At 51.2% G+C, this 22,312-nt stretch overlaps 1 protein-coding gene across 1 annotated transcript; it reads left to right on the top strand.

Moving 5' to 3' along the window:
* Positions 1-3,540: 3,540 nt before the first annotated feature.
* On the top strand, positions 3,541-20,737 carry TEKT5 (tektin 5). Its single transcript, XM_049768885.1, has 7 exons — positions 3,541-4,134; positions 5,152-5,235; positions 5,772-5,842; positions 8,385-8,528; positions 9,884-10,106; positions 19,549-19,703; positions 20,521-20,737. The coding sequence occupies exons 1-7, from the start codon at positions 3,541-3,543 to the stop codon at positions 20,735-20,737; spliced, it is 1,488 nt and encodes a 495-aa protein (XP_049624842.1).
* Positions 20,738-22,312: the final 1,575 nt, after the last annotated feature.

Below are 22,312 nucleotides of genomic sequence, written 5' to 3'. Positions count from 1 at the left end.
CCCTCGCCCTTTTTATGTCTTTCGTTGTCATTGATAATTGCTTCAGGCCAACCATCTTGTATAATATTTTGAAATTATTGAGGGCCACACCAGGAGATGCTTCGAGGTTACATTTGACTCTGTGCTCAGGAATCACTTCTGGCAGGAACAGGGGGGACATACAGAATGCCGGGGATCAACCCTAGTCAGCCACATGCAAGGCAAGCACCTTACCCACTGTCCTACCCAATATTTTGTAATCTTGACTGGTTTTCTCCTCCAAAATTAGATTCAAGTTAAATTTTTAGCAAAACAAGTTGAGTGATTTGGGTGACAGTTTCTCCAAACGGGAGGTTTGGACTTTCACCTGGTCCCATCATGCCTGATCTGTGGGCTGGAGCGTTGGATTGCTGGGTAAGGGGGGAAAAAGGACACTTTACGTTTAAATTTGTATAGTCTAGGGTAATAAACTGAGATTACGTGACTGTCCAATCCCTGTCAACTGTTCTCTTGGTGGTTAAAAGATGCCATTGACCTGGACGAGCTGGACAATTCTTGGCCAGTTCTGGTCCACTCCCTTCCTGAATTAGCCCTTCCACAAGCCTCATCCTAGGCTCCCCCTCTCATGGACAGGAAATGAGGCAAGACAGTGGGGACAGGATGGCTCGAGTCTGTCTATATCTGGTGCCCTGTAATCACTCACAGCATGCAGGGATTGTACTCTGCCACCCTGCATAACTGCCAGCACAGCCGGGCAACAGTGGTGCCAAATCATACCCTAGTTCCTCTTGAGACTTCTCCACTCACACAAATCAGACCCCATCACTCATGAACCATCACCCTTCCAGACTCCCAACCTCTCTTCACCAGGTCCACCTGCTGCCCCAGACCCATTTCACCCTTCCAGCTTTGTTGTACTCTGTGTGTAGGCAGGCACACTGAGCTCGGCCCATAAGATCTTCTACAAAATGGTACATGTTCCGATGCTACAAGGAAAATCAAGGGACCATGGGATACAGGCAGGCTCGGGTTAGGGAAAGAAATGATGGGCTGGAGCTATGATAGCACAGCAGGTACGGTGTTTTACTTGCATTCAGCTGACTCAGGTTTGGTCCCTGGAATCCCTTTTGGTCTCCCAAGCCTGCCAGATGTGATTCCTGAGTGCAAAGCCAGGAATAACTCCTGAGTACTTCCAGATGTGGCCCCAAAATAAAAAGGGAAGATGGGAGGTTGCCAGTCATTTTCCCATCCTGCCCACTTCTAGCTGTTCATTCCATCACAGGATGTAGAGGACCAGCACCCTAAATTCACAGTTACCGTGGCAACTTCAGAGTCTTCCCTCTGATTTCAGGCATCTCCCACCCATCTGGGGAAGAGAGTAGGGGGAATAGGAGGGAGATTAAAACATAAGGGGTGACACAGGCTTCAGAGACTTAGGGACCCACGCACAGCACCTGCTGCCAGGGCTGGTATTTTTCTACTTTCTGCCAATAGGGGGCAGACTTTCCCAACTTATGACGAAGATAGCAGGGAATGGAAAATGCAGGGGTAGAAAAACTCTCCTTTCCGATTTTTATGAGGCACAGACACATCTGTCTGTGCTCAGGGATTACTCCCAACTCGGTGCCCCAGGATCACTCTTAGTGGTGCTGAGGGATCATATGCAGTGTCAGGGGTAGCAGTTGTGTTGTGTTGTACCTGCTGTACTCTAGCCTCTCTCTCTCTCTCTCTCTCTCTCTCTCTCTCTCTCTCTCTCTCTCTCTCTCTCTCTCTCTCTCTCTCTCTCTCTCTCTCTCTCTCTCATTCCCTCTCTCTTCTTCCCTCCCTCCCTCCCTCCCTCCCTCCCTCCCTCCCTCCCTCCCTTCCTTCCTTCCTTCCTTCCTTCCTTCCTTCCTTCCTTCCTTCCTTCCTTCCTTCCTTCCTTCCTTCCTTCCTTCCATTTTTTCTTTCTCTTTCTTATTCATTGGTTTATGAGCATCAGGTATGTGCATTGTGATTTTTTTTTTGTTTTTGTTTTTGGGCCACACCCGGCGTTGCTCAGGGGTTACTCCTGGCTGTCTGCTCAGAAATAGCTCCTGGCAGGCACGGGAGGACCATATGGGACACCGGGATTCAAACCAAGCACCTTTGGTCCTGGATCGGCTGCTTGCAAGGCAAACGCCGCTGTGCTATCTCTCCAGGCCCGTGCATTGTGATTTGACATCATTTGACTCTACGGTGTAATCCCTAATTCTCATTTTCACACCCTCCCCATCAATTTGTTCTGTGTCAAATGTGTTTGTGCTGTTTCATTCATTTCGTACATGAATGAAATAATGAATCTTTCTTCATCTGATTCACCTTACTTGAACAAAAATCATTCATGCCTGCTCCAGTGACAGGATTTTCTTGTTAAATTGTTTTTGTTTTTGGGCCACACCCAGAAGCATTCAGGAGTTACTCCTGGCTCTGTGCTCAGAAATTGCTCCTGGTAGACTAGGGGAGCATATGGGATGCCAGGGATCAAACTGGCTTCATCCTGGATGGCCCTGTGCAAGGCAAATGCCCTCCCCATTATATCAATTCTGCCCTCAATGAAAGAATTTTTCTGTTTTAGGGTCTGAACAGGATTCCACTGTGTTCATTACCCACATAGTCCACTAGTTTCTGCTTTCTATTTGCCCCCCTCTTAATGAAAGAACCCCAGCATGAATATTTCTTTTTCTTTTTTTTTTTTGGGGGGGGGGTCTACAACTGTGGTACTCAGGGATTACTCCTGGCTCTGTGCTCAGAAATTTCTCCTGGGCCCGGAGAGATAGCACAGCGGCGTTTGCCTTGCAAGCAGCCGATCCAGGACCAAAGGTGGTTGGTTTGAATCCCGGTGTCCCATATGGTCCCCTGTGCCTGCCAGGAGCTAGTTCTGAGCAGATAGCCAGGAGTAACCCCTGATCATCTCCGGGTATGGCCCAAAAACCAAAAAAAAAAAAAAATCTCTCCTGGCGGGCTCGGGGCACCATATAGGATGCCGGGGATCAAACCTAGGTCAACCAAACCTAGGTCAACCATGTGCAAGGCAAACTCCAACCCGCTGTGCTATCACTCCGGCCCCCTGTTCCTTAAAATTGAAATGCATCCTGGAGCCAGAGCGATAGCACACAGCAGGTAGAATGCTTGCCTCACACACAGCCAACCCGGGTTCCCTCCCCAGCACCTCACAAGGTCTGGGAGCTGGGCCAGGACTGATGCTTGGAGCACAAAGCCAGGAGTAACCCAAGCACTGCCGGGTGTGTCCCAAAAACCTATAATAATAATAAAAAAAAAGTGTCCGATTCACTGCAAGTGCAGGTGGGTGCATCTGCATGTGTTTGCGTGTGTGTGTCAGTATGCATGCGTGTTCCTAGGTGCACACGCGTGTGTTTCCACTAGATACTCGGGTGGGGCAGGAAAGAAGCACTGAACCTCGGAGTCCCGGGGGTGGGTGGGGGTGCTTTATGACAAAAGTGCCAAGTCACAGAGGCCTCTTTGGGGCTCTGAGAGAAGTGCCCCGCGCTGTGGCACCCTGGCACGGGCTGAAGGTCAGAGATGGAGTTTCTAGGCACCACGCAGACGGCCAGCTACTGCCGGCCCCGCAAACCCCACTGTACCATCGGTCTGGCTCCTAGGGCCGCCCTGCCGCTGCTGCAGACAGGCACGGCGCCCACGGTGACCCAGGAGTGCTACCAGCCCTTCCACCTGCCCGGGCACCGCCACCCCGACGCCTGGAGGCCCCGTGTCCTGTGCAGGATCCCCAAGGCGCAGCGCTGCCCCGAGGAGTGCCAGGGCCCCCGGCCACTGCAGACGAGCCTGCCTATGCTCCGGTCCACGCTCTTCAGCCGCTGTGACTCCAAGGACTGGGAGAAAGCCAGCGAGCTGCAGCTTCGCAGCACCGAAGCCTCTCGCCTCTGGGCAGGCCGCATGCTGGGCGACTCGAGCCGGCTCCTGCAAGACAAGGAGCAGCTGACCCGCCAGACACAGGAGGGCACTACCCGCAACCTGGGCCAGAGGCTGGCAGACATCGGCTTCTGGAAGGCCGAGCTGACCCACGAGCTAGAGAGGCTCCTGCATGAGATCCATAGCGTGGAGAGCACACGCAGGCGGCTGGAGAGAGCGGCACAGGAGATGAACTGCCCGCTCCAGGTGAGGGGGCAAGTGTTTTTGGGGTGCAAGCGTTTTTCCTCCCTCCAGCCTCAACCCCCAGTGACGGGTGGGAAGGAAGCAAGAAATGCCCACCTCTGCCCCTTTCAAGTCCCTCCTGGTCCCTGTGGCTTTGCTGTCACCTGGGTCCGGCCCTTGCTCTGCCATCATGTGCCCTTCTTGGCCAGGAATAAATGAATGGGAGAGGCATTTTCTGCCAGCTTTACTCTCCTACCATCCAGGCACCCCAGCACTTGAGCACCCCCTTCTTCAGGGTGGGATACCAGGGTCCTTGGTGGGCAGGTAGAATTGTGGAAGTGTTTTGGGGAAGAGCCACACACTCAACAATGCTTATGCCCTACTCCTAGCTCTGTCTGTGCTCAGGAAGTCCTGTATGGTGCAGGGATTGCACCAAAGTCAGCAGCATGCAAGGCTACTGCCCCATGTCTTCCAGTCCTATCGCTTTGGCCTGATAATGGGGCTTTGCCCTACCTCTTTTTATTTTTATTTTTTTAGCTTTATTGATCGATTGATTGATTGTTTTTGGACCACACCTAGTGGTGCTCAGGGGTCACTCCTGGTTCTGCACTCAGAAATCACCCTTGGCAGGCTGGGGGACCATATGGGATGCCAGGAATTGAACCAGGTCCCTCAGTTGAATTCAAGGCAAACGCCCTACCGCTGTGCTATCTCCCTGGCCCTTTTCCCTACTTCTTCGTATTATTTTTTTGGATAGCACTGGAGGGAGTGAAGTCAGTTCTAGCTCCCCCATCACTCCCAGAGAGAAGCTCACGAAGAAAAAAATCTAAACTGTAAGCTGGTTCCTGGAACATGACTTTATTCTGCTTTTTCCTCAGGGGCCCTGTACCCTGCAGACCCCACTGAGGGAGGGGTGATCCAGAAACATTCCCACCCCCCCAGTGCAGTGATTTGGTCCCATGAAGCATCCGATCATCCTGGGGAAGAGAGCCTGGATGGACACACAGTCACAGTGGCAACAAGCCCCTTTGTCTTCTCCAGGTGGCCCTGGAGTGTCTGTACCATCGAGAGAAAAGGATCGAGATGGATCTGGTCCATGACAATGTGGAGAAGAACCTTATCAAGGTAAGGGCACTTGGGGGGCCCTCAGAGCTGGGGCAGGGGCAGCAGAAAGAGTCTTTGTCCAGAATTCACACGCAGCGTCCCAGGCAAAGTTGGGGCTCAGAAGCCTGGTTGATGGAGATGCAGGACCAGGATGAAATTCAAGGGATTATTTGACCTCCCATCTTTTTGCTCCTGCAATGAGCACATCCTTCTTCCAATAAATAACCAAGGTCACCTTTTTTGGACAAACTACATGTCTCTGTGCCCTGTGCCACTTCCTGTCCTTTATCTAAATCACTCAACCAGTTACCTGGTCACACAGTAACCCAGAAGTGAGCAAAAGGGATAAAGGTGGGATAAGGAACATAGCAGCTCTGTAGTCCATGCTGAACTCTAGAGCCCTGGATAGCAGGTTGAGGTAAAATATCAACCCCCATCCCCAACTCTGACATCTCAGTTTATGGGATGGAGGGCAGGAATGGGGGGCAAGGACATGGGGACTGGGAGGCAAGAGGGGATGAGTTCCTAAGAACTTTTTGTAATATTGTTCTTTGCAGGAAGTAGATTTGCTCAAGGATTGCCAAGAACAAATGCGAAAACTGGCGCAAAGGGTCGATATTCAACTACGGTACAGTGTTTAGTGGGAGGTTCTCAGATTCCACACCAGGCCTCAGGGCCCCCTAGATGTCCCTAGATGGTTCTTTTGGTTATTGGTGTGCTTGTAAGTGCTGGAGAAAAGCAACTGAGAGAGAGAGAGAGAGAGAGAGAGAGAGAGAGAGAGAGAGAGAGAGAGAGAGAGAGAGAGAGAAAGAGAGAGAGAAGAGAGGAAAAGAGGAAATTAAAAAGAAAGAAGAAAAGAAGATAGAAGAAAGAGAAAGAAAAAGTGAGTGAGCCAGTGAGCAAGGGAGAAAGAGAGGAGAGGAGAGAAGAAAGAAAAGAAAAAAAGTAGAAGAGAAAAGGCGAAAGAGAGAGGGAGAGAGAGAGGCAGAGAGAGAGAGAGAAAGAGAGAGGAATGCAGGCTGTTTGTGTCTGTGCCATAAATGCTCTGGGTCTGCTGGGGATCATCTGAAGAAGGTTGGGAAGGCTGAAGGAGACTCACTCACCTGATCCTCACCAGTTCCTGTTTGCAGCAAGGACACCAGTCAAAGACCTCAGTGAGGGGATCTGGGTTCCTGCATTCAAAGCTTCTTTTTTTGCTTTCTGGGCTTCTTCCTGAAGCAGTTCATGTGCCTGGATGGTCTTAAGCCTTCTGGATGGCCTTAAGCTCTGCCAGTTCGGAGGATCCCCAGGACTTGAGACTGGCTCCTCTTGGTTTCCCCTTCCCACCCATCACTGCAGCAGGTTGAAGCTTCTGGTCAGGATCTCATTGCCTTGAGCTCAGTCAGCTGGAAACACTGACCAGCTCCCAGTGTCCATGGAAGGGAGAGGCCAAGTGAGACAGACACAGTCAGTGAGATCCTGAGACAGGGAGAGATGTGACAGATGAGTGAGAGTCAGAGACACAGACAGAAGAGAGGGAGATGGATACAGAAGGGGAGAGACCAATGGAATCATAGTGGGTGTCACTTAAAGGCTCCTCATTCCCTCTTTCCATTTCCTCTTTCAATCCTTCTCCGCACTTCCAAAGTCCCAATCAAGAGTTGTCTTGTTAACACTGATTTATCTCTTTTTAGCAACCAAGTAGAAAACAATAGACAAAAGATTCTTACTGGGGTTCAGTTCCTGTTTACTGTGCAGATTTTCGCCAGGATGACTTTATGAATGAAGGGATCTTGTTCTTCAAAGCCAATGGCATAGAGAATTTCCTTGGAAAGCACATGTGCTTCTATTTTTAAAGTCATGTAATAAGATGGTACTCTGGATGGTACTCTGGGAATACTTGAAGAATCATGAAAGTGGTTCTCGAATGCCTAAGTCTGGCAGGCCTGTAAGTCTAGGATTTTCAGTCAAGATAGCAGCCCTGCAGGTATCTCGTCCTGACTCCAGTCCTGACCCTCACCCATTGTCGTCTCCTTACTATGGCTCCCATCCTGAGATTGCCCATCCCTGATTCCAGCCAATCAACCTCCCTCAAGTCCCTGGCTCTAGCCAATCCCTGACCCTATCCTGTTCCTGACTCTGCCCAGTCTCTGACTCTTGCCAATTCCTGGCCCTACCCTTTTTCTGGTTCCCTCTAGTTCAAGCCAATCCCTGATTTTACTGATCCTGACTCCTCCCATTCCCTCTCTTCACCCAGTCCCTGCTTATATCTTGTCGGATACACTATCCAAACCAATCCCTGATCTGGTCTAGTCCTTGGTCAGTCTAGATTTTTTTTTTTTTTTTTTGTGGTTTTTGGGTCACACCCGGCAGTGCTCAGGGGTTACTCCTGGCTCCATGCTCAGAAATTGCTCCTGGCAGGCACAGGGGACCATATGGGACGCTGGGATTCGAACCGATGACCTCTTGCATGAAAGGCAAACGCTTTACCTCCATGCTATCTCTCCAGCCCCGGTCAGTCTAGATTTAAAGGTGCTTACAGGACCCTAAATCAGACTGTAGAGTTCCTTCTTTTGTACACATGGTGTGGTGTCCTCAGTTGGATGTTCTCATCTCTGTGTCTAATACTGATATTTCTGTGAAAACCCAGCACAGGTATCAGCCTCTCCCTGCCATCCCCTCCCCTGTCACTCTGTACCTTTTCCAAATCGTTGGATGCTTTTTGTAGTTTTATACTCACTCTCCACCCAAAGCTGTAAGCAACTTGAAACTAGTGACTAGGTTATACCCCCTGTCCTTCCTCTCTGGTCTGGCATGGGGTCAGATGCAGAGATTTGTGAACTGATTTAAGTTGCTCGCTGGCTTCATCCAAAGTATTCTCTGCTTTCTTTTACATCAGGCTGGTAGTTTTATTTTAAATTAAGTTTTATTGAAATGCTACCAACCCATGAATTATATAGTATTTGTGAGTGATTACGGGCAGATGTGTGTCCCTGTGACTGAGGCCACATGATCCACAAAGCTGAAAATATTAGTCAACATTTAGAGAGGAAAGTTTGACCATTTCTGCTCTCAGGGCCTGTGTCTGTTGAGGGTGGAGGCCTTGGGCCAGTGGGTGCAGCATGGAGGAGGTTCTGCCATGGTTCTACCTAAGGACACCATACAGAGACCTAGCCTGGCGCCCCATGCAGGGACAATCAAGCTGCTCAGCGTGCTCTGGAGAAGGACATCGAGGACAAGCAGTCAGCCCAGTGCATCGATGAGAGATGCTTCAACCTGAGGAACACCGCGGACTGCATCAATTTCTCCCATAACCTGGAGAAAATGAACGGCACGTGAGTCTGGGGCCCCGTGCCCACCCCAGGAAGGGGCTGCCAATCATCTGCGTCATCAGGTCATTTTGAGATCCAGAAATCCAGCCAGAGAGAGTGCTTAAAGGCTTGGTGAGGGCTGCAGAGGACTGTGGCACTAGTATAGAACCTCAGTGCACGGAGGGGTCACTGACCATTCAGACCTTAGCAATGTCAGTGGGATGAGTGAATTTTTCAGGATAGCATCCATAGCACAGTGTAGAAAGCGTTTGCCTTCATGGCTGACCCATATTTGATCCCTGGCATCCCATAGGATCCCCTGAGCACCGCCAGGAGTAATTTCTGAGTGCAGAGCCAGGACAAACTCCTGAGCACTGCCAGGTGTAGTGGATTTTCACCAGGGGTTGGCTCAAGCTTTGTATATGGGAGGAGTTTGGCACCCAGACAATGCCTCTGGTTCAATCCTGAGCACCCCTGGGTATAGTCTCCCAATTGGGTATATCCTCTTATCCTGGTTATTCGATCTGGAGCTTCTCTGGAAGTGACCCCGAGGGGTAAGCTCACTCTTGCATGTGGCTCAGCTGTGCCCTCCGTAGAGTTTCAAAGAGACTTTGCAGTTGCCTTGCTGAGGGTCCCGGGGTTGAGGGTTGGGGACTGCCCGGAGTCCTCACACTAATTGCCACTGGTTGGTGGGAGTGCCAGCAGGAGGGGAAGCGCAGGAAGAGAAAGATGCATTTATTCCTCCTGCTCCCTCCCCTGCAAGGACCCCAAGGCATTCTCTGGCCTCTCAGCTCCCTCTCCTCACCTCCCTCCTCATGCAGCTTCTGGGGTGAACAGCACAGCAAGTGGGCAGGTGGGGTCCTTTCTTTTGGTCTCTCTCCCTCTGCTGGGACTGGAGGACAGCCATATTGTTGTTGGCAGCTCCAAGATCTGTCACAACAACCATTAAGACAGGTGAGAGGGGCCGGAGAGATAGCACAGCGGTAGTGTGTTTGCCTTGCACACGGCCAAACACAAGATGGACTCAGGTTCGATCCCAAGCATCCCATGTGTTCCCCCACCCCCGAGCCTGCTGGGAGCAATTTCTGAGCTCAGAGTCAGGAGTAACTCCTGAGTGCCCATGGGTGTGACCCAAAAACAAAAACAAAAAAATAAAAAGACAGAGTGAGAGTCGTGGCCTCGCCTGCTCATGGGCCAATAAAAGAGACCCGGCCCCAATACACAAGCACAAATACACACATGCCACACACATGGTCTCTGGCTACTACCACTGTCCCCTTATAATGGGGAAGATCAGGTGGAGAGGCGAGCGCCAATGTCCCCTGCAGGATAGGATGGGAACTTCAGCTGCGCACCCACCACGCATGGCCCCTTTGCAGGCTCTCCCTGCCCGAGGCGTGGGCCAAGTTCAGCAACGACAACATCAGGCACGCGCAGAACATGCGGGCCAACTCGATCCGGTTGCGCGAGGAGGCTGAGAACCTCTTTGAGACCTTGGTGGACCAGCTGTGGAAGCAGTTCACGGACACCAACCTGGCCTTCAGTGCCCGCATTGCCCAGGTGACCGACACCAAGAACCAGCTGCAGGTGCAGCTGGCCAAGGTGAGCACCTGGCAGGGCCCCAAGGGAACTTGGCTACTTCCTACCCATCCTGGAAGGCTGCAGGACTCCCCCCCCCCCAATGCCCTGCATGCCAGGTTGGGTGGACTGCGGGTGTTTGTCTTGCTGTGTTTGCCAGCGTGGGCCTGGACTCGGTTGTGCCATGAGAATGCTTTGGTGTCTGGAAGGCCACAGGAAATTTTCCAGCCTGGGTGCTGGCGGCCAAGCTCCTGCTGTGGGTTTCTAAAACAGGCCCAGCTGACCACAGCAGGGGTGGGGGTCAGGGGGGCCCTCCAGTATGTCTGTGGAAGGATCTCGTCATCAGTCATGAGACAGTCATGGTCTCAGCCTCCAGCACATGCTCCCTGGCTGTGTCTTTCTCTTTCCCATCATCTCCTCCAGCCAGGCACCTTTGAGGTGGCGACTTTTGAGGGACCAGACTCTTGTCCACCTCCATGGCTCTCCCGCTGGGCTTCTCCTGAGTTAGGAGGCTCAACCACCTTCCCTTAATGGCTCCACTAGGGCAAATACTGCCAGCATCCCATGTCAAATAACATTGGCTGTAAAGGGTTTGGTTTGAAGACTAAGGTTGAGTAATTATCACAGACAGTGTGTGGCTCACAGGCAAGTAGACCCCCCAGGATCGGTCTGGGGGGCATTCACCTTAGCTTACCCCTGCGATTTGCTGCCAGCTCTCTACACAAGACATGTGGGTCAGATCTCATTAGAGCAAGAGCTGGGATGTCCCCGAGTGAGTCTGCCAGACTCTGATGTGGTGGTTGGTACTGCCCCTGGCTGAGTGCGGGGTGGGAGGATAGGATTGTGCTGTCCCCCTGGTGATCTGTAGAAGACACAAGCCCAAACCCAGAGGACTGCTGAATTCTCAGGAAAGCAGAGTCAAGGCTCAGAGCAGGGCGGGAAGCTGAAGGGCTGGATGGGAGAGGGAGAGAAAGAGTAAGCTCAGCATGGTAGGCTGGCAGGGGCCACTGGAGCACTGGTTTGGAGAAAGGCTGTCATTCTTCTCTTCCTAACTATGTGTTGGTGGTCGTTGGCCAATAAAATGCTTTCATTGACAGCCAGGGCAGGACAACCACTGGGATTGGTCCGTGATAGAGTATAAGACGCAGTGAGCATCTCCCAGTAGTCAATAAGGGCAGAGGTGGGGTGTGTGGGTGTGGTGGTTTCTGCTGTCTCCTAATTTATTCCTAGTTGTTGCCATGCGTCCATCTTTGGCTCCTGAGTTTTTGCCAATTTGGGTCTGATTGTGGGCCTCAACCACAATAGTCTCTGCTCACCTGCTCCAGAATCGATTTCCTCTGGAACCAGCCCCCCCCCCCCCCAAACATACCCCATGGGTGCTACTGTACCCATGGAGCAGGATCCAATCCGGGCGCTCCCATGTCGCGGTTTCTGCATTGTGGCCAGGCTGTTCACCACTCTGTGCCTCAGTTTCCCCTTCTGTAGAATGGGAATGATCAGGTTGGCAAAGATTTGTGGTAAAACTCAGAGTCACAACTCAGCAGTACTCAATGCCTGTTCGGATGACTGTCAGTTACAAATGTGTTTGAAGCACAGGATCTAGGGCCAGAGAGGGGGATAGTGCACTTGTCTTCCATGTAGCCAACCCAAGTTCAATCCCCGCCATCCCATAGGGTTCTCCCAGCTCTATCAGGAGAGATCTCTGAGCCCAGAGCCAGGACTAAGTCAGTCTTGAGCACTGCCAGGTATGGTCCCCAAACAAACAAAGAATTGGGATGAGTTAAAGAGACTCAAAAAATTCAGAGGAGCGGAGCTAGAGAGATAGCACAGCGGTAGGGTGTTTGCCTTGCATGCAGCTGATTCAGGACAGATGGCGGTTCGATTCCAGGCATATCATATGGTCCCCCATGCCTGTCAGGAGCTATTTCTGAGTGTAGAGCAGGTGTGAGCCCTCCCCCCAAAAAAAGGAAACCAAAAAAAAATAAGAGGAGAGGCTGGAGGATAAGATGGAGGTAACCCCTGAGCACCACTGGTTATGACCCAAAAGCAAAAAAAAAAAAAAAAAAAAAAAAAGTCAGAAGATGCTTGTGAATTTTCCAAGAACTGTGGAAGTATTTTCTACTGGGAGGCCATCCCTAACTCTCGCTATGAGGTCTTGCTATGGCTTGTTAGCACTTGATATATTTGACTTGGTGTTTTTTGAAGGAGCTGGGATGCTCCTGGACCCAAACTAGGAGCTGGGTTTCCCAGCATCTCTGCTCTGTGGGAGCCCCTACCTGGCATGAATCTGCGTTATCTGAAGACATTCTGATGGTCAGGTGGGGAGAGGGTGGCCAGCAGTTAGCGGGTGGAGCCCAGAAAGGCAGCTCTGTGCCTAGGTATCTTCCCCAGAGGGGGACACGCAGCCCTGAGGCTCCTGCCAGGAACATTCCCGTCTGTCTGGCCAACCTGCTCTGTGCTCCCCCTCTCTCTGCTGCTGGCTCGCATCTCTCAAAAACCAAAAACCTCTCGGCACTTGAATACCCTCCACCTTTTGACCAGAAAAAGAATTCCAGGCTGCCTTCTTCCACCAAGCTGAGCACCGAGGGGGGTCTCCGAGGAAACACCCTCCCCCCCCCCGGGGGGGCAGGCTGGAAAACAATACAAAGTTTGCAAAATTGCACAAAGCACACCAAGCCAAACACACACACACACACACACACACACACACACACACACACACACACACACACAAAACACCCACTGGAACCACTAAGTCCATTTTCCTCCCTCCTCATCCAAAATAGTTTTCTGGTCTGGGAGACTCTCCCGCTGTCACAAGACAAGACGAAAGCCAAGAGAGCAAGAGAGTTTTCCAGGGTAAACCTCCCCCACCAAATATAGCCCCTCCAAAAAGCCTCGGTGGATTATTGCGCCAGCCCTGAAATTCGGGGCACTTTTTCGCTGAGTTGAGGTGCTTTGATCCAAGGCAGCTTGGGTACACGCTTTTAAACCCCACAAGTATCCACAGATATTTTAACGGAGAATTGTGCCCTTCTGGACTACTGCCCACTACATGCCCTTGGTCTGTCTCTCCTCCCCTCTGCAATGGCCCCTCCTGTGTGTCTCTGTCCCCACTTCCTGCCTGCCTCGATCTCCTCTAGAGAGCAGACAGTGAGTGCCTCCCCCCCCCCCCCATTCACAAACCCTAGTCATTGTGCCTGTGAATCATCGGAGCTTCTTTCGAAAACACAGCTTCTGTCTTAGGTAGGTCTGGATGCAGCCAGAACATCTGAATTTATTTGTGATAGTTTTGCCATGTCAATGATGATGCTAAGGGATTGCTTCTGTCTGGGCACTCAGGATTTACTCCTGGGGAGATAGGAGACCATATGGTCCCCAGGATCCTCTTGCAGTGGGAAATGAAACGATTCTCTTCTGAAACAGCCAGAGAGAACTGGACTGTTGGAGGACCCAGGTGCCCACCCCCGAGGCCCTGGCCCCCAGCCTGTATTTGTAATATGGCCGTGGGCAGGCTGATAGGACCAGCCTTGACAGAGACCATGTGACTCCTGCAGCCTAAAATAGCTGTCAACCAGGGGAGTATGGCTCAGTGGAAAAGTGCTTGCTTAGCTCACCTTGCATGGGCCAGGCCCTAGGAGAGATCCCTAGTACCACCCAAACCTTTGCAGCAGCGATTAGTCCATGAGTGTTGTGTGTTGGAATCGGGGTGCATAAGAGGGAGTAGTTCAGATAGAAGGGCACACATGCCAGCGCTGAGCCTTGCAAGCTACTGCTGGTACATCTCAGCTGGACCCCATAGCATGTGGCTCTGGGCTACTGTGGGATTTGGGGGTAGCTGGGGGTATGTATAGGGCAGGTCATGACCTGGGACCCCAGACCCTTAGTCCCGTGCACTGGGGAAGGAAGTTTTTGCACCGGCCACTCTGGGCTTGAGTAATTGAGAATCCTACAGCTAGGGCTGGAGTGATAGCACAGTGGGAAGGGTGTTTGCTTTGCATGAGGTTGACCTGGGTTCCATCCTCAGCACCCATAAATCTCCCAAGCCTACCAGGTGTAATTTCTGAACTCAGAGTCAGGAGTAACCCCTGAGCATCTCCAGGTGTGGATCAAGAACCAAAACAAATCCCATGACTGGTCTGTGTTGGACCTGGATGGTAACCCAGGTTTCTCTACTTTTTGCCTGGGATTCCTACCTCTAAGACACATTGCCCAGAAGCTCCCTGGGCTGAGTATCAGGGTGCAGAATGTTTGGAGAGGGGAGTCAAAAAAAGAACCTTGGTTCTGGGGACTACTAGGAGGTGATCCAGCCCCCCACATCCCAACTGCTTTGAACCTGCTCCCTTTCAAGTCATGTTTAGGTGGAACCTAAATCCAAAGAGAACCCCAAAGGGAAGTTGGTGCCCAGAGAGGCCCACATCCTCCAACATTTCCAATCACCTTTTCTCTTTTGTCACAGGCATTCAGCCCGGAAGTGTTGTGATTGGAACCTACATGCTTTTATTTATTTATTATTTATTTATTTTTGGTTTTGGGCTATACCTGGTGACATTCAGGGGTTGCTCCTGGCTATGAGCTCAGAAATTGCCCCTGGCTTTGGGGACCATTTGGGACTCTGGGGGATCAAACCTTGGTTTGTCCTAGATTAGCCACTTGCAAGGCAAATGCCTTACCACTTGCATCACCATTCTGGCCCCACCTACATGCTTTGATGGGTTTGGGGTACAGTGACTAAGGAGAAGTTTGCCTTGGAGCTTTGTTGGCCTCGTCTCGGGGATTTCCAAGATGGCGGTTATCAGCCAGGAGCACGGGGGCTGCCATTCTGAAGCCAGGGCTGGCACTGTGTGAAAATGGTGCTGCTTGGCTCTGGGAAGAAGTGCTGCTGGGAAAGAGGTGAAGAGAATTGCCAAACACCTACAGCTCAGGGCTTAGTCCCCACACCCTGTTGCAACAAAGAATCCAGCTGCATATGGGGGGGTTGTGGTTCAGACACGCTCAGCTGCCTGGAAAGAGTCAATTGATTGATTCAACCCATCTCCTCCCACCTTCTCTCTTTGGCTCCTCTGAGTTTCACTTTAGGTTTGCAAGGCTTTTTGTGGGTCATATACCTTGTGGTGCTCAGGGCTCACTCTTGGTGGGACTCCAAACACCATATGCGATGCTGGGAACCAAACCCTGGTAGTAGCATGCAAGGCAAATGCCTTAACCAGCTGTGCAATCACTTAGGCCCTGTATCTGCAACTTTATCACTCATTATGTGTCATATCCCCCATCTCATCTTGCTCTTCCCTCTCAGGATCCAATGAAAGTGCCTGGATAGGCAAAAGGGTGATTTGCAAACAATTCTTTGACCTTAAGCAACTTGAGATTGGGTTTTGATGCCTGCCATAGAACCCACCTACCACCCCAAACAATCAGTTGATGTTCCTCCAACGCCAGAGATATTTCATGGGGCTATTGGCAAGTCTTGACATGGTCTTGACAAGTGTGCTCACGGCTCACTGTCCCATCCCTTGGGTCTACATCTGAACCTTGATGCAAAGGGACTGCTGGAGCACGCCCCCCCCCCCAATCACATCTTTTGTTCGTTTTTTATTTTTTGGTGGTGATAGGATGCTCCTGGCAGTGCTTAGGTCTGCCTTTGATAGTATTCAGAAATGATTCTTTGTGTGCTCTGGGGATCATCTGCAGTGCCAAGGGTCAGAACTGGCAGCATGTAAGGCAAATACATGTGTTGGGAAGCACATTAGCCTAGAGAAGGGACCTCAGGGTCCAGAGATTCTGAACCAGAACCATGTTCAAACTTGTCCAGACCCTCTCCCAAGGTGGCCATGCCCTGAGCTTCCTCTGTGCCTGGGTGAGGGGTCTGACTGGCCCTGGACCGTGGAAATCAGAGTACTGACAAGCAATGCCCCCCACCTCATAGAACCCTCTGCTGTTTGATCGTCTGCCAACAGACACCCTTGGCCCCAGCCCTAAGCCCCTCACAGTGCACATCAACCACTGTTTTCCCTCCGAGACAAATCTCTGCCCATCCACAACCTACCTTGCTGGTTCTGACCCAGCTGCCCTGTGGGGAGATCCAGGAGTCTCTCAGATATCCGCCACTCAGGCTGCACTTGGAGCACTGACATGAGAGCCTCTGGGGATGGGGCCCAGCTCAAAGTGCTTTTATTCATGTTGTACATTTATGCAGTGAGATCTTTGGTCTCTCTCCTGGCTCAGTTTCCTGACCCCTCAGTCCAGTGCATAGAGATTGTGTAATAGTGAATATCACCTTCTCTGGTTCCCAGCTCCTTCCCCTGTGCCTTTCTCTAAGACTCACACCCACAACACACAACCATCCTCCCCTGAGTTTATTCAAATGCTGGGCTCACCCCCTGGGGCTCATTACCTGCCCATCTCTGGGGACATGGGGACCCTAACATATTGGATTGCTACCATAGACATCAGGAGTGGGCTTGCTCTTCTCTCATGGGGGGGCTCTCTAAGATTTGGGGTATGGGGACCAGACCCCTCTGGAGCTGAGATGACAAAGCCCATCCCAGGTTGAGTCAGGCTGGCTATGGTGGCGACATCCCAGTGACTCTTTAGCATGAAGGGCCAATGATGAGCCTCTTTTGCCCTGGCTGCAGGGCAGCTCCAAGGTCACTGCTGGCCTTTGGGGTGACATTCCCAACACTGCTGGAGGCTGAGTCACCCACCACACTCTGAGGGAGAAGGGTCAGAAGCCAGAGGTATGTGAGTGGGTTGCATAGATGGCCTATGTGTGTACATGTATGCATGCATATGCATGTATGCATGTCTGTGTATTTGTGTGTGTGTGTGTGTGCACACATGTACCATCTTGGACTGAGGCGAGTGAGAGGTTTTGGGAAACATTTCTGGGCAGTGCAGACTCTGGCCCGGAGGGCTGGGAGTGAGTCACCCCTGGTTCTTGAGCGGCACCTTGTGGAAAGTCCCTGCATTCTGGGAAACCCAGAGACAAATACATCCCCTAAATGCCAACAGGCAGGGTGGGGATGGTTCGGGCCTGTGACTGTCAAGGGTAGACAGTTGCCCCAAGCCTGGGGAAGCAGGGGGTGCTCAGAGAGACCATAGCACCACTGGGAGGTACCTCCAAGCTGTCCAGATTCATTACTGGCCTATTGATGTATCTGGGGGATACAGCATGGTACAGAAGTGGGCTGATTCTTGAGATGTGGTTATCTGTGAGATGGAATGATCCCTGAGATGGGGTGATCCTTGAGTTGGGGTGATCCGCAGATGGGCTTCTCCAAACTTCGTTCCCCACTCGTGGGCCACCTGAGTTCCCAATTCTGCTATCACTGTAGGGCAACCCAAGTTCTTACAGATTGAAGTGCCCTCTTGTCCCTGGAAATAGTCCTGAGAGGAGAGAAACACTTGATTGTCCCTTGTCTAAAGGGAAAAACACAGCCCTTGGCCCTGAGAGGGAGACACAGAAAGGCAAATATCCCAGTCTGTCCCTCAGGACTCAGAGTGGCCGGAATGGGAGCACGGGGTGGCTGCTTTAGTCTGGCCTCCCAATTGTGGCACCCACTAGGTGCTTAGTGCTTGTTGTCAAAAGGAGCAAATGAGCAACTGGAGAATGCTCATGTGTGGAAGGCAGGACAGGATGGCCCAGTCTGTCTGTCACTGCACAGGCCACTGGCCAGCCAGGACAGCTGTGCATGAGAACCTCAGTATGATAGTGAATGATGGAAGGAAAAATCAAGCACAGATACAAGTGTTGATCTTTTTCTTAGACTTTTCTGACAGCTTCAGGCTGACCCAGAGAGACTGGTCCAGTCTTGTGGTTGAGACCAGGACATGTACCAAGGGGGAACCAGAGAAATCAGAGGGGCCAGAGTGATAGTACAGCAGGGAGAGCCGGAGATAGCACAGTGCGGAAGGCATTTGCCTGGTACATGGCCAACCAGGGTTTGATCCCCAGCATCTCATAGGGTTCCCTGAGCCCTACCAGGAGTGATCTCTGAGCTCAGAACCAGGAGCAACCCTGTGTACACAGCCAGGTACAGCCCTCAAACAAACAAAAAAATAATACAACAGGTAGGACCAAGTTTGATCCAAGGCACCCCCAAAAGGTCCCCTGAACCCTGCTCAGAACTGATCCCTGAGCACAGAATCAGGAGTAAGCCCTGCTCAGGTATGGCCCCAAAACAAAGCAAAACAAAACAAAACAAAACAAATATAACATTAGGGGAACATATTCCCCTCTCACAGCCAGGGCGTGCCCTCACCTTCTTTCTCTCAAGGTGCTTCTGTCTTGAATGAAAACTGTCCCCATTGGTTCAGAACATCTGAGCTATGCCATCTGAGCCTGGCATAGCTCTAGAGCACCCGAATTCAGGCCTGAATGGGCCAGGATGGGCTTTGCTTCATATCCCACATTATTCTCTGGGGTGTGCTCATGACACCCTTCCATTCCCCTGCAAAGGGAAGGTTTCCAGGGGTGTGCGGAATTGCTGAGGCTTCTGAGGAAGGTGTCCCACCCTAAAGTACTTAGGCGCCAGCTCACATGTAAGATACAGAACATTCTTTTGGGACAATGTTTAACCAGTAGTCGGCTGAAGTGTTTTGGCTTGAGGGTGACTCACTGGGGCCCCGGAGGGAGGTGGGGGTTCCCCTTCTCGGAAGCCTTGGAAGGGGCAGCAGCTGCTCTTTCCCCTAGTAACTAGCCCCTTGGTGGGCACTCGAACCCTCTTCTCTTGAAGGATGTGAGTCTTTTCTTCGAGGCTGGTCCTTGGAAAGCAGGACCTGGGATTCTTAAGCGAGACATTGTTTTGAGGGTCCAACTTTAGGTCCAAATAGGTAACCAGGTTTCAAAACACGGTTTCAAAACTCAAGGAGTAGGTTTGGGGGCCTGAGCAATAGCACAGTGGAAGGGCATTTGCCTTGCAGGTAGTTGACATGAGTTTGATCCCTGGTATCCCATATGTTCCCTAAAGCCTACCAGGAGTAATTTCTGAGCACAGAGCCAGGAGTAACTAATGCCTGAGTGCCGGATGTGGCTCAAAAGCAAAATAAACAAATAAGAAATAGGTTCACATCATGACTGAGGGGGGAGGACAAGGAAATGAAGATCAGCTCCCCCCATGTAGTTGATCTTGTGTGGAATCAGTGACCCTCGACGAGTTCCAAGATGAGCAGGACCACAGACATTCAAGGGGGTGACCTTGAACATTCGTTTGGCTGCCCCCAAACTCACACGTGCTCCAGGGCCAAGGAGCTAGGCTAAAATCGGGGCCACCTGCTGTCCCTCGTTCATTCCCACAGAGCCTGTGGTTGATCTGGTTGAACCAGGATCTTCTCGTTTTTGTGGGGAAGTGGTTTCTCGTGGTGAGGCAACCTGGTCGCTTAGGGAGAGCGAGGATCCTTCCCCCAGTCTCCCAGGCGGGGATCCCTGGGAGCCCAGCACTGGGGATGACAGCCCATGTGTCCCCAGACACTGCAGGAGATCTTCCAGGCGGAGAACACGGCGCTGCTGCTGGAACGAGCCATCCAGACCAAGGAGACACCACTGAGGGTGGCACAGACCCGACTGGAGTGTCGCAGTCAGCGCCCCGATACAGAACAGTGTCGGGATGTGCCCCAGTGCAGGTGATTTGGGCTGCTGAGGGTCCAGGTTGGTGAGTGTGGAGGATTCTCCTGCTAAGGCCCAGACAGTGAGAGTGTGGGGGACAGGGAGGTCCCACTAGAGTCTCCTGGTATATAGAAAACGTGAACATGGCAAGTGGACATGGAGCCCTGGAAATGTGTGTACGCATGTCAGCACATATGTACATGTTCTGGGCAGGTGGAGTGAGTCCACAAGTGACTATGTGCCTGGGCATGTCCTTGTGCTGTGTGGGGTCTGTGGGTCCCCTCGTCTGGGCTGTATGGGATTATGTGTCTCCTGTCTATGCTATGTGGGATATGTGGGTCCCCCTGTCTGGGGTCTGTGGACATCTGTGTCTGTACTGTGTGCACGGATGTGTCTCACCCACGTGTTCTCTGTGCTTGTATATATGTACCTGTGATTTAAACATGTGTTATCTGTGATCTCTCTGTGTTCTGGACATGCATATTCTTTGCAATCTGTGCACACATAATCTATGATCTCTCTGTTCCAGGCACAGACATATGATCTCTGTTTTGTGCACACATATTGCTTGTGACCTCTCTGTGCACACACATGATGTCTGTGATCTCTGTGTTGTGCGCACACATGTGCATCTGTGACCTGTGATGTGTGGACTGTTCTGTGTACTGGGTGGTGGTATGTGCATATATGTTGGGGCTAGCACAGACAGGACAGAACTGTCTGAGTCTTTGTTCATCTCATGTGTCTCCCCATGCACTTACTTGCTCTATCCCGGCTCTGTGGGGCATCTGCTTGTTGTGTCCTCACCCACTTTCCTGCACCCCCAACCCCCAGGCTTCTGCATGAGGTCTCCACCATCGACGACTCACTACAGACCTTGCACATGAGGCTGCGTGAGACTCAGGATTCACTGCAGCTGCTGCTGCTCACCAAGTCGAGGCTGGAGCATGAGCTGGCAGTCAAGGCCAACACGTTGTGCATCGACAAAGAGCGGTGCCTGGGCCTGCGCAGGGCCTTCCCCAGCACCCCACGCCTCATGGGCTATGCCTGAGCCCTCAAGGACAGACCCCTGCCCTGCCCTAGTCTGCTCTGCTCCTGTATCTCAAAATGAAATAAAATAAAATAAGATGGTCATGTTCTCCCTTTCCTCATAGGATGGAAAATCAAGGCGAAACTACAAAGTGCTCAAGTTATTATTATTATTATTATTATGACTATTATTATTTTGGTTTTTGGGTCACACCTTACTCCTGGCTCTGTGCTCAGAAATTGCTCCTGGCAAACTTGGGGGACCCTATGGGATGCTGGAAATCAAACCGGGATCCATCCTGGGTTGACCGCATACAAGGCAAATGCCCTATAGCTCTGGCCCCAGAGCTCAAGTTAAACGTGCACCCAACACAAATCTCTAAGCCCTGGTCAGAGGAGACAAGCTGGACCTAGTGGGTGCTCAGGCTAGGAAGAGAAGGGAAAGGTCTTGGAAGGGAAGGAGTTAAATAGGGGAAAGCAGGGTGGTGCTGGAGGGGCACCTACAGAGGTGCAGTTACTGTACCCTTGAGGCAAGTGACTTCCCAGAGACAGATTTTTTGTTTTGTTTTGAGATCACACCTAATGATGCTCTGTGCTCAGGCATCATTCCGGGCAGTGCTGGGGGACCCTCTGAGATGTTGAAGGTTGAACTGGGTCAGCTATATGCAAGGAAAATGCCTTCCCTGCTGTACTTGTTCCAGCCTCTAGAGATAAAATTATTTGGGGGCAGGGGCTTCCAAGAGATCCCCAGGAGGACCTAGGGATCCTCAACTAAACCAGGTCAGCAGTTTTTTTTCTTTAAATATAATATCTTTATTTAAACACCATGGTTACAAATGTGTTTGTAGCTGGATTTCAGTCAAGAAAGTATATCCCTTCTTTTCCTTTTGGTCACACCCTGCAGCGCTCAGGTGTTACTCCTGGATCTACGCTCAGAAATCACTCCTGGCAGGCTCGGGAAACCATATGGGATGCCGGGATTTGAACCACTGTCCTTCAGCCTGCAAGGCAAACGCACTACCTCCATGCTATCTCTCCGGCCCCAGTATATCCTTTCTTACCCGTGTAACCTTTCTGCCACCATTGCCCCCCATATCCCTCCTCCCTCACCTTCTGCTGTCTTCGAGACAGGTATTCAACTTCTCTCACTTACTACCATTATTATGATAGTTGTTAGTGTGGTTATTTCTCTAACTGCACTCACCACTCTTTGTAGTAAGCTTTGTATCCTGGGCCTGTTCTTCTGCCCTCATCTCTATTGTCTCTGGGTATTATTACCATACTTTTATTTTACTTAAATCCCACAGGTGAGTGAGACTATTATGTCTATCTCTTTGCCTCTGACTCATTTCACTCAGTGTAATCGTGTCTAGGTCCATCCATGTCTAAAATTTTTTCATGATTTCATTTTCCCTGACAGCTGCATAGTATTCCATTGTGTGCCATAGTTTTTTTAGCCACTCATCTGTTGTTGAGCATGTGAATTATTTCCAGATTCTGGCTATTATAAATCCAGGCTGGCAGTTCAATGAAAGGATCTGAGGATTTGGTGCTGTGCTGAGGCTCAGCTGGGCCTCCAGAACTGCACCCAATAATG

The sequence above is a fragment of the Suncus etruscus genome, chromosome 2 (genome assembly GCF_024139225.1).
Source record: "Suncus etruscus isolate mSunEtr1 chromosome 2, mSunEtr1.pri.cur, whole genome shotgun sequence".
NCBI classification, from domain to species: Eukaryota; Metazoa; Chordata; class Mammalia; order Eulipotyphla; family Soricidae; genus Suncus; species Suncus etruscus.
This window is presented reverse-complemented; position numbering and strand designations above follow the sequence as displayed.